Genomic DNA, 12963 nt, shown 5'->3' on the forward strand with positions numbered 1-12963 from the left:
GCATAATACGTAAAATTCGTGTTCATCTAGCATAACATTCGTTTTCCTACGTTGGAAAATGAATGCGAATGTTATTCAAACATTCTTGTATTTTTTTTGTTTCCCCCCCCCCCCCCCTTTTTAAGTTTTTGTCCCTTTTTTATGTTTATTTACCTCATAATAAATAGTTAATCCAAAAATATGGTATTTACCATTCTTCTAGGGTGTTTTCCATACTCGAATGGTTGAATCATTCATGAATGTGGATGCACGTATGAAATGTATCCAGTTCATACTATGCTGACGAGGTCGTTGCCTCTGTAACTGTGTGTGAGAGAGAGTGTGTGAGAGTTAGTGAATGTCTATTCTATAACCGTCTGTCTGTCAGACGAAGAAGATCTCAAGGTCGTTGCCTCAGAGTTTCTTATTGTACTTCCTCTCAACATAGTGATTTAGTTTCGAGTTTGTGGACTCCACATGTTTTTTCCCATTCGGGATTTCCACGTTAAAATTCTTCTGTCTCCGTACTTTCGCGTTTATCTTATTCGATTCTTTGCACCCCAACTATACATACGGAAACCGGTTGTGGCCGGTTATGATCTTAACACTTTCCACACATTCAAGTGGCACATTTTGTACATAATGCACGGTTTATCTCTTTTTTAGCTCTTCACAAGCATAATCTTTGTTTTAGAGCTATTGACACTTAATTTAATATGCATGCAAATTTTTTCCAATGCCTTCATATGCTTTTGTGCATCCCCTAAAGTATTTGCAAAAAGCACTACATCATTCGCATATAGCAAAAGCATAATGACAACATTCCCAATCGCAACTTCTTCAACACATTCTTCTTTTACGAACTTGGCAACCCTTTCTTCCAATTCATTAATGCATAGACCAAATAGAGTTGGTGAGAGTGGGCATCCTTGCTTAACACCAATAGTGCTATTGAAAAAATTTGAAATTTTATCTCTCATATGCACACAACATATAACCTTCTCATATATTTGGGAGATTGCAAGCATATATTCACTGGGCACCTCGAGTTCTTCCATTCGCCTCCAAAGATGCCCACGAGGTACTAGATCAAAAGCTTTCTTGAAGTCTACAAAGAAACAATATAAACCTTTACCTCTAAGGCGGCTTCCTCAATTAAAATTCGAAGGGTGACAAGGTGATCAATGGTATTTTTTTCAGCCCATTCACTTATCTTTGATTCCATTATACATCCAAATAATTTTTCCATTAACGAGCCAACCATGATGGTTCGATAGTTGTTTACATTATTTACATCTCTACCTTTATGTAAAGGTTTGATTCAATTTGTAGTCCAATCATACGACATACCTTTTTGCAATTCATGATTAAACATATTGCTTATCCATACATGTGCTTCCTTGCCCGTCCATTTGAGCATTTAAGCCTTTATACATTGAAGATCGCTTGCCTTTCGAGAGACCAATTTCTTAAGTCATTTGCATATATCTTCAATTGTAAGGGAGAAATATGTGAAAGACAACCATAACAAATCATCTTTCCGGCAAGAGATAGCTCATATAAATTCTTACAATGCGTAAACAAGAGAGAGAGAGATAGAGATAGAGAGAGAGAGAGAGAGAGAGAGAGAGAGAGAGAGAGAGAGAGAGAGAGAGAGAGATCTATTATCGTCTCTGGTGGTCAAATATGACGTATGAGACCCTAAATATTACATTTCATGTGATACATGTGAAAGTGAGTAGTGACTCTCAATGTTTAAGAACTTTACCAATGAATGTTGCAATTGAGAGTGCACATTGTGGTTGTGAGGGAAACTTGTGCAAGGATTGGACTTGGTCGAAGATGTGTGGAAAGCATGGTCAAATATGACCAAAGGCAGAGAATTGAATCAAAATGTGATACCTAGACTCTAGAACTTGTGTAGGGCAAAGTGTGGATAGTCAACCACTCTCACCACTTGTGCCCCAACGCCCCCTCTCACATCGCAATTCATGTGAGCTAAGTCACATGGAAACAATGGTTCTAATGGCAGACAACAGGATGGGCCCTAACATTTATCGATGTGTACGGTTTCCCCACTCCGTGAAGAATATGGTTTTATAGTTAGATGCAAAATGTGTTTTATAATGTGTGAAGCGTGAGCCTCCCACATTTGTCCCATGTCATGATACATTGATGTTGCAAAAAGACCTCATTTACAAAGGAATCTAGTGATGCATCATGAAGCAAGTGTGTTGCATCCTATCTATCAAACCATTTTTCCATATCTTGCATCCAACTGAACACAAAAATTTGTTTTTATGTGTCTTTTGGATCTTTAAGCTTTCTTCTATCATATGTAACTATAGGAAGAATTAAGTTTGATAAGAAACGTTCTTGGGTTGAAATCTCTTTAGCCTATCTCTTTTCTTTAAACAAATTGTTGTTATTGAAGTGTGATCATCTCATCCATCTTCTAATCTAGAATACTTGAGGTTACACCTACACATGTAATATGTATAGATCCAAAACACATTCATCCAAGATCTTGTTACTAAACAAGTGGTGGTGAAATGACACACACAACTCTTGTAAAGGAATGGATTAATGCCACCATGGAGAAGCTACAAGTGGATAATATGTGCCTCCAAGAAGTTGAACTTGTGGCATCACATGTTGCCACCACGACTATAATGACAATGTTGATTAGTGTGTCACCACTACCCAAGCCAACTCTAAAGTCTCCAAAACATTGACTCGGTGATTTAAAATATTAGTAATGGTGATTGTCGAGTGTATCATGACACGAAGTGCACATCTGAGTAGAAGATGAGGCCCATTCCAATGCTATTCATACACAACATATGAATTGGATGACTGTAGGGTTTAGAGTGATATAATTCTTGTACTTAAAAGTAACAGAGACCACAACCATGATTGAGGCTAATTACAAGAGCTTTTCATAAAACTCAATTTTTTCTTGGTGTAATAGACAAGACTTGCATGCGCTCGAATTTAAGATACTATCTAAGGCGCCCTTGGAAGAAGAAGTATCATCATCGTTGACAAATTTGATTGATCTAGGGGAGTAGAATACACTCAATGATGTAGCAATTCTTAAAGCATCAAACCCATCAACACTTGCCGACCCAACATCTACCATGATAACTCTTTCCAACAATTATGGGGATACAAGTAAGACAACAAATTTAGGTTTTTTGTTGGTCATTCTGCTATCCTACACATGTGCACTTTGTTGGTTGTTTTGACAAACATCGTATACAAGAAACTGGCCATGTGTAATTATAAAGGATTTGCATAGTATAGGATCATATATTATAGTAGATAAGAACCAACGTATATAGTATACTTTATATTGAGAAACGAATCGTTAATCCACAAGAAAAGGAATATGCTGAAATACACAACTCTGAAACACAGAAAACAATGTACACAGATTTAACGTGGAAACCCTAATACAGGAGAAAAACCACGGAGAACGGAGCTTCACTATATAGTGGATATAGAACAATGAGATCAGAGTACAACACTCTCTACACATAGTGTAAACAACCTTGCAAGGCTCTTGGCATATGCTGTTACTAAACACAACTATGGCGTTGCGCACTCAATCACACTCTCTTCTCTGTTGCGCTACGCTATAGAGGCGCACACATTCACCCGTTCTACATATGTCTAACTGAAACTGTTTGCCGTAAGTGTATTTATAGTTATGCCCTATATGGGATATTTACAAATGTAGCCACTGCGACTATCATTCCTATTATTATTTGATATTAATAATAGTCTTACTAATCAACCGACTCATTCCTATTATTCTTTGATATTATTATTTGGTCATTGATCATCCGGTCGGCCCGACCAGCCGGTCGTGTTTTCGACCTCGATCAACTCTCTCTAAGTTGACTCCTCAACCGTCGGCTCTCATCTGATCAGTCGATTGCTCCCTGTCTTCGACTTTCGGCTCTCACCGAGCAGTCGTCTCCTCCCATTGGAGGGACATATTCCTAACACTTTATTATATAAGGACAAATATCATAGTATATCACATCAAGTTGAGGGATGTGCAAAACAATTTGAATAACGCTTACTATAGTATGGTTGGATCTTAACCCATCATCGACCTCTATAAAAGAATGTAGTACATCTTGTTATAGGGAGAAGGAATAGGAAAATAATTGTAGAGAACAATAGTCCCAACTACACAACAATGGGTTCAATGTGGTGGTATCTATCTATCATACACATTCTACATCCAATGCTTGTATGACACATTGGAGATTCAGACCATTGCACCTATAGAGAGAGCGAAACCATCTTCAAGTCAAGCATTGGTTCTTCAGACGAGAATTTCTATTCGTAAAGCATGTACTTCACCACAGTGACAACTCGACTCAACCGCCTCACCATGACCCAACTCCAACATACCACATGCGCCTTTGGTCATAACCCTTCTAGTTAGATCATATACCCACTCTAGTTAGATCCAATAACCCCTCTAGTTAGATCCTATAACCCCACTAGTCAAGATATGATAACCCCTCGAGTCAGATCTGATAACCCCTCTAGTTAGATCCTATAACCCCTCTAGTTAGATCCTATCTGTAATTAGTTTCCTCATTTGGTACTTTTCTCATATGGTTTGGCTTTTCCATTGTAAATTTGATACCTATATAACCAGTTTCAAGCCAGTTTAGAGAGGAGTGTTCAAGCCAGTTTCTTTTTGTGTGATTGATTGCTATAGCCTATACATATATATATGTATATATCTGTATATTGTTGTTATGGCTCCTGAATCAAGCTTGCTGATTGCAGGAGATGTTCAGCAGACATACAGACAGCAGCGATGCCTGGCTGCCTCCACCACGAGTTTTCACCATGTGGGTTCCTGCATCATCCCAGAAATGATGACCCATTATCACCTGATTGTGGAACCAAAATGTATGCTCGAAAGCAGCAAGTAAAGAGATCACCAAGATACCTGTGTATGTTCTGCTTGTGTGTGTGTGGTGATTGCGGTTATATGTTATTACCGCAAGCAGGGAAGAAGCAGCATCATGCTAAGCTTAGAGAAGGAGCTTGCATTGCTCGAGAACTCATCACAACAGGCATCCCCCCCTGAAAGTATAATCCCGATCTTACAAAGATGTAGAAAGGAGAAGAGCCATGTGTTTGCTCATCGTTTCCATGCTTGCATTCGTCGAATGGGGCTCGAGACCAACATATCATTGGGGCCACACTTGCTCCTCATGCTGGTGGATGTCGGTAATATGCATGATGCCCAATGTATATTTGACACATTGCCTCATAAGAAGGAGGAACTCTGGAATTCTCTCATTGCAGGTTATGCGAAGCAAGGCGAATTGCGAAGAGCCATTGTTCATTATCAGAAAATGCAAGAGGAATCTGTACGTCCTAGTAGCCATACTTTTGTTCCCCTACTTAATGCATGTGCAAAACTGAAGGATGCCAAGAGAGGTCAAGAAATGCATCTCGAGGTATCTCGAAAGGGCTTGGAAACTAATATCCATGTTGGGTGCACTTTGGTTGATATGTATGTCAAATGTGATTTGATGTCAAAAGCACAGGAAGTGTTTGACGAACTTCCTGCTCGAAATGTGGTAGCATGGAATTCACTTATCTCCGGGTATGCCAGACTTGGGTTTGGTAAGGAGGCACTGAACTGCTACGAGCAGATGCGAGTAGATGGTATCAATCCAACGGCTATCACTTATGTTTGCATCTTAAAAGCATGTGGCAGCATAGGGGCCCTAGACCAGGGGAACTATGTCCATAGCCAAATATCTACAAAGAACATGGAAGGGGACCTTTATGTTGGTAGTGCATTAGTTGACATGTATGCTAATTTGGGTCTCCTCATGAAAGCACGTGATGCATTTGAAAAGCTCACAGCTCGTGACATAGTTTCATGGACCTCACTGATTGGAGGATATTCTAAACATGGGGATGGCCAGGAAGCACTCAATTGTTTCAAGCAAATGCAGCTTGAAGGCCTGCCTCCCAACACTTATACATTTGTCTGTAGTTTAAAAGCATGTAGCTGCATAGGAGCCATAACTGACGGAGAACAATTACATGCATCAATTGCAGCAGAAGATTTTGACAGAAATCTCTTTGTTGGAAGTGCTTTGGTTGATATGTATGCCAATAATGGCTTTTTCATGGAGGCCCAAGAAGTTTTTGATAACCTTCCAAAGAGAGATATAGTCTCCTGGAATGCGCTTATCACAGGATTTGTCAAACATGGTTATAGTAAGGAAGCATTGAAGGGCTATGAAAGGTTGAAAGTTCAACATTTTTTACCCAACAAAGTGACGTTCCTTAGCAGCTTGAAAGCTTGTGGCATTGTAGGAGACTTCAAGAAAGGCCGAGAAATACATGCGGACATCGATAGGAGTGGGTTGACGATTGACTTGGTTGTAGGTAGTGCTTTAGTAGATATGTATGGGAAGTTTGGTTTCCTTATGAAGGCGCAAGAGATTTTCGACACCATTTTGTCTCAAAATAAAGTATCATGGAATGCACTAATCACAGGCTATATAAAGCATGGTGCTGCTCAGGAAGCATTGAATTGCTTTGAGAAAATGCAACATGATAATATACCTCCAGATTTGGTCACGTTTGTTTCCTGCTTGAAGGCTTGCAGCCAATTAGGTGCTTCAGAAAAAGGAGAAGAAATACATGCTGCAATCACCAGTGAAGGCCTGGAGAAGGATGTCTTCATTGGCAGTGCTTTAATTGACATGTATTGCAATTGTGGCATTCTGAGCAGAGCTCAGGAAGTGTTTGATAATCTTGTGATCCGAGATTCAGTCACATGGAATGCACTTCTTGCAGGGTATGCCCAGCTAGGAGAAAGTGAAAAGGCCTTTAGCATCCTTAATGGAATGTTAGAAGAAGGCCAAAGGCCAAGTATGGTCACATTTGTAAGTGTTCTTAATGCATGTAGCCATGCAGGTTTAGTTGATGAGGGTAACATGTACTTGGTGAAATTGAGTCAAAACTATGGTATGCTTCCGAGTCTTGAACACCACAATTGTGTGGTTGACCTTCTTGCCCGTGCTGGCCAATTGAACAGAGCTGTGCTCTTTATTGAATTTATGCCCTTCCTTCCTAATATTGTGGTTTGGCATACTATCTTGAGTGCATGCCGAAAGTGGAGCAATGTGCAACTTGGGACGCATATATTTGAGCATGCATTGGAATTGGATGATAAAGATCTTTCCACATATTTTTACATGTCTAATATCTTTCTAGATGCTGGCATGCAAGAAGATGCAGAAATAATTCAAGCATAATGTTGAATACAGATGTCTATGGAGAGTTGTCCATACCATTATATATACATTCAAGTTCTGTTAGTAATGGCTGGAGTTTCTGTAAATCGACAATACTTCCAAAGTGTGAACTTTATCCTGATGCAAGGCTTATGATATTAGCGCAAGACATATATTTCTATTGAAAATTTGAACAGTTCCGAAAGACAAGCTTAAAATTCAACTGGCTTTATGTGAGCATGGGCACTAGTTTCCCCAACATTGATCCTGTGCATAATGCAACTGTTATTCCTAAAACTTTGAAGGCATCTCAGCTACAGTTAGAGGTAAACATGGTGGCGAGAGCCAAGCACATTGCATTTGCTAAAGTCTATAATTTCACTGCTTAGATTGAGCAGTCTAGTCTCTACTGCATATTCAGTTATCATTCACAATGAGAAATGTTATGGAATACATATCCTACAGGTTTCGTATTGTGTTGGGTGGAAAAAAAACATCATGTGATCACTTCCAATGTTCAAAAAGCTGTAATTATCTAGAGTCTTCCAGGGTGGGTGTACAATATGTTTCTTTGGAAAGCCAGTGGCTACTCAAAAGCCAACAAATGAATTAATTTTACACATGATCATGAGGTCCATGGTGATCCTTGCCAGCAATGTTTCCAATTTTGCAAGAATTTTGTCTCCGTTATGACCTCAGCAAATTGTTTTATTTGAAGCATAGAGTGCATGATCATCATCCACATGAAAAAGTGTTTGATATTTTCACCGATATAAGTTTTGAAATTAAGCCTTAGAAGATTGCAAAACAGAATGTATTGACAAACTCATGGATTTTGTTATCTTCCTCATCAGTGGATATAACTGAAAACTCCTCCTATTGATCGATTTCCTTATTGCAACTCTTTTTAAACACATTGCTGTTACTATGGACTACTTTTTAAGATATATGCATCAACTTCCTCATTTCGAGCTTTGGTCACTTGAAGCCAAGCTTTCGTTTGCAAGATTTCAGATACAAAACTGTAATTCCGGTTTCTTTTCTTTACGTTGGAGGGGGGGGGGGAATATTGTCACAAATTTAAGGTGTGTGAATCTTAAGTGCTTAGATATTTAAATCCTTTAGTACCCAATGTTTAGTTATATTGATTGTGGTTTGTTCTTAAAGGTACACACATATTTTGAGATGTGATTTCCTGTTCAGTCTTATAATCCATTTTGACCTCTTGAAATACTGTTAAGCACCTGCCATATGTAACAAGATTCATGATGAAGACATTAGACAACGAGCTTAATAGAACATTAGAGAAAAGGAGAATAGAAAAAACAAACTCCTTTGAAGACTCTAGGCCAAAGGGCCACCCCAATATGAATGGGGCCAAACTTCATTGTTAAAAGCTATAAAAGTCACTTTTTGGAGGTGCTTTTTACATAAGGAAGAAGTATGCCATGCATACATACATACATACATACACATATGTTATTTAGATTGCATTATTTGTCTTGGCTCATTACTCATGTGACCGAATTCTTCAATGTGTTACATAAGTACATCCAAATCTTGGACATTATATGCATATATACCAACGTATACACATACATATGTGTTCCCCTTTTATTTAGACCATTAATATTAATTTAGTTGATTTTCTTTGTTTCCAACAATTATCTTGTTTTAAGGTAATGTAGATATGAAGCTAGTATCGGGCACCAAATTTAGTTATGTTATCTTGTTCGTTATAAGGACTTAGAAATAGGGTTTGAAAATGTAAACAATGTGTGCGATTGGCCCATGAGGTCCATCTCAAATAACATTATATGCCTTAAAGTTAAAGAATAATGTAGACCAATATAAGATCAATAAATTTACAATTTTGCACAATGCATTTCAAGACAGAAAATATGAAGTAAAGACATAAGCATGCAGCCACGATGTGGTACAGGATTGGGGAAAAGATTGAAGTTTGGGACAAGAAGATATACATGATGGGGTTATCATCATTTCAAGAAAGGATTCCTTGTAAATCTATTTTGAGCTCAATAAAGAGTCAAACATCTATCCAATTTGTGGACCCTCATATGTCTTGTAGCGAAACAAATGAGATGTATCAATTGTGATTAATTTGTGCAATATAAACTAGTATGATGGGTTGTTATTGTCAAACAATGTATTGAGGTACAAATCGATATGCATGATGGTACTATGTGATGATTCATAGTTGAACAAAACAAACAATGGTGTGCATGTTTCCATTGATAGAGAGAAAATGCAAATGAATGGATTTTTTCATGTACAAATTGAATGAAAAGAGCTTGGTGACTAAACGATAACAACGTATTTAGGTAGTGTGGCTCAAACAAAAGAGAGTAAGAGAAAACAAATGAGTATTGTATGTGTATAGACATGATTGGAATGAGGAAAGGACAAGAAGAAGAAAATGATGTATGTATATTAGAGTGTGCAACAATACATGCTTACTTACAGAAACATTTATATATATTTCTACGAGAAAAGGATTGCATGTGTAAAGATAAGCACAAGAAATCTACTTCTAAGAGAGATTTATCACCATATGCACTTTTTTGCATATCATTATAGAAGAAAGGGATCTAGTGCAATAGGAACAAAGATGCTAGCAATGCATGAGACATGAGCACGAGGATGGAACATAAGTTGATAGATAGCATCTATCATTACCCATCAATAATAAGTACGGTCTCTCTTTCTCTCAACACAAAAAATTGTTTCATTACAAAAAGTATTCTAAAAACCCACCTATGGATGTCTCGCTCACTCATTACATGTAAATAGTCAATATCACATGAACTGAAGATGGTAAGTCAATAAGTTCAATACCCTAACTAATTACTAGGCTAAACACTAAATGAACACATATGCCAGTATGAATTAGTCATGAGGTTGATATATCTTATAGTATAGAAAAAATAAAATCCACAAGCAGTCTTTCACGATATTTAGCATCAACTTATGCGCTTGTTTCAAACATGCTTCCTTTCTCCTTGCACTTTTGTTCTCCTCATCACAATCACCTACATCCCGTCCTTTTGTTACGGGCAAAATCATAATCGTAGTTGTGGGCTAATTTATAAGGATGAAGGGTGAGGATTGAGTTATCACAATCCTATGGTGGAGATAACTTTAGAGTATTTCATCACTTGGAAAGAAGGCTAGTTACCTTTACGAAGGGGCATCCCTTTTCTTTACTATTTTGAGATAGAGACTCTGACAATGTGGGAAATCTCTAGTGTCATACACTTGTGCCACCTTCAAACCCAAGGTACGATCCATGTCTGTACATGGTGGTATGGGACAACACTGGGGGACTTGGATCTATTTCTCCCCTTCGTTAGGGGATGGTCAGGTGGAATAACACCCTTTCATCCTTATTTTCGTCTTTTTGTTTAACATTAATTAAGATTCTAACACCTATTGAGGGGCTTGGCTATATTTCCAAATAATATTATGAAACACACGTGGGATAAGTTATGCACCCACTATGGAGATCACCAAAATACCCTAGATACAAAAACGCAGTTTGTTATGAGCATTCCTTACAAAGTTTAGATACTTGATTGTAACACATCAATAAATTTTCAAATGTTATAATGAGACCATTAAACAATACAAATCCTTTTAATGTCTATTATTATTCAGATTGCTGAAGATAGAATATAAGCGGAAACGTATGTGTGAGGACTAGTCGTATGTGCCCAACAAACAACACAGAAGGAAGGCAAGAGAATAAACAAAGAATGGACACGTTCGTAGCTTTAATGGAAGCATTGATATATTAAGTTCTCTCTCTCTCAGAGACACTGTACAAGAATGATCAAGAAGCACCCCTTTACAATGTTAGGTTATTGCTTATATACTAAGCCCTAACTCTTTGGACGAGTTCACACTAGGATACAAATTGGAAGGAGCCGGCCTTTTATGCCAACAAACTCCCCCATAAAAGGACTACTCTTTTCTATATGTACAACAAGTATTTGGGGTTATTTCCCCCGTAAATCTAGATTACAAGATTAACCTAAATTTGTATTACAAGTTAGTCGGCATGTGGTAGAGGTGAAGTCTGTGTCACACTTAGATCGACTAGTCATCATGAAGGATTCGGTTAAGTCTCACCTTCTGCTCCTCGTTCGCCTTTCTTCTGCTCGGTCGCTTGTTGTAGTCCCATCTTTGTCCTTAGTGCTCTGAAGCGTTGATCTGGGAGTGACTTCGTCAGGCAATCGACGATGTTCACCTCGGTGTCAATCTTCCAGACTTCGAGCTTCTTCTCGGTTATGAGTTCCCGGATGTGATGATACTGCACCTCAATATGTTTTGTCTTTGATAGACAGGATTCTTGATGATGTGTATTGCGCTCTGTGAGTCGCAGTAGATGGTCGGTGTTGGTTGGTCGATTCAGCTTGTAGCTGAAAAGTCGGCAGATAGTCAGTGCAAACAGATCACTTCCTTCGCTGCCTTCGATGCTACTATGTACTCGGCTTCTGTGGTTGACAAGGCCGTGCACTCTTGAAGGTTCAACCTCCATGATATCGCACCGCCACCATAGGTGAAGATGTAGCTTGATGTCGACTTTTGATTTTCCGTATTTCCAACATTGTCGCAATCAGTGTAGCCTTCGACTTCGGTTGAGGTTGTGAAACCGAAAGTCAGCTGTGCATCCATGGTTTCTTTTAGATACCTAAGGATGTGCTTGAAGGCCTCCCAATGCTTCTGTCTTGTTGATCATTCGTACGACATAGGCTAGGGCGGGTTGGGTCGGCACCATTGCGTACATGATAGTTCCTATGGCCGATGCGTAGGGCATCTTCCCATTAAGCTCTCTCTCCTTGTCCCTTGAAGGAGAACCTCTGTTCGATAGTCGGATCAACGTCGGAAGTGGTGTTGGTGCTGGCTTCCCATTCTCCATGTTGAAGCGCTTCAGCACCTTCCGGATGTAGTCGGACTACGAGAATAGGAGAAACTTTGTTGTCTGATTTTGCTTGATTCTCATGCCTAGTATGTAATGGGATTGTTCGAGTTCCTTCATCGCGAACTTGTCATGAAGGTTATGCTTTAGCTTCCTTATTTTTGCTTGATTGCTACTTGCAATCAACATGTCGTCGGCATATAGGATCAGGTAAATCCTAGACTTGTCGGCCAGTTGCCGAATGTACATGCATGGGTCAGAGTTTGATCGTTGGTATCCAAGCTGCATGATGTAGGAGTCAAACTTCTAGTACTACATCCTCGGCACCTGTTTCAAGCCATAGAGACTTTTCTTCAGTCGACATACGAGGTGGCTTTCCTCCCCCGTCGCTATGAAGCCTGGTGGTTAGGACATGTAGATGTCTTCTTCCAGATCTCCGTGTAGGAATATCGTCTTTACGTCCATCTACTTGAGCTCCAGGTCTTCGGTCGCCACAACTCCTAGTAGGAGTCGAAGGGTGGTCATCTTGACTACTGGTGAGAATATGCCATCGTAGTCGACACCATATTCTTGTTTGAATCCTTTCGTAATGAGCCGAGATTTGTACTTGGGTTTGTCTAAGTCAGATACATATTTGTGTCGGAAAAACCATTTGCAAGGTAGCGACTTTCTTCCAGCTGGTAGTTCGGCCAACTCCCATGTGTTGTTCTCTCTGATCGAGTCCATTTTGGATTTCATGGCTTGCAG

The 12963-nt window shown here is 39.0% G+C and overlaps 1 protein-coding gene across 1 annotated transcript; it reads left to right on the forward strand.

The window, feature by feature from the left end:
* Positions 1-4762: 4762 nt before the first annotated feature.
* On the forward strand, positions 4763-7634 carry LOC147849856 (pentatricopeptide repeat-containing protein At3g16610-like). The gene has a single exon (XM_087337220.1). It carries the CDS (start codon positions 5037-5039, stop codon positions 7296-7298), a length of 2262 nt encoding a protein of 753 aa, XP_087193346.1. The 5' UTR covers positions 4763-5036; the 3' UTR covers positions 7299-7634.
* Positions 7635-12963: the final 5329 nt, after the last annotated feature.

The sequence above is a fragment of the Azolla caroliniana genome, unplaced genomic scaffold, assembly GCF_043228905.1.
Source record: "Azolla caroliniana isolate FFs.n. ecotype wild unplaced genomic scaffold, voAzoCaro1.0.p SCAF_22, whole genome shotgun sequence".
Taxonomy (NCBI): Eukaryota; Viridiplantae; Streptophyta; class Polypodiopsida; order Salviniales; family Salviniaceae; genus Azolla; species Azolla caroliniana.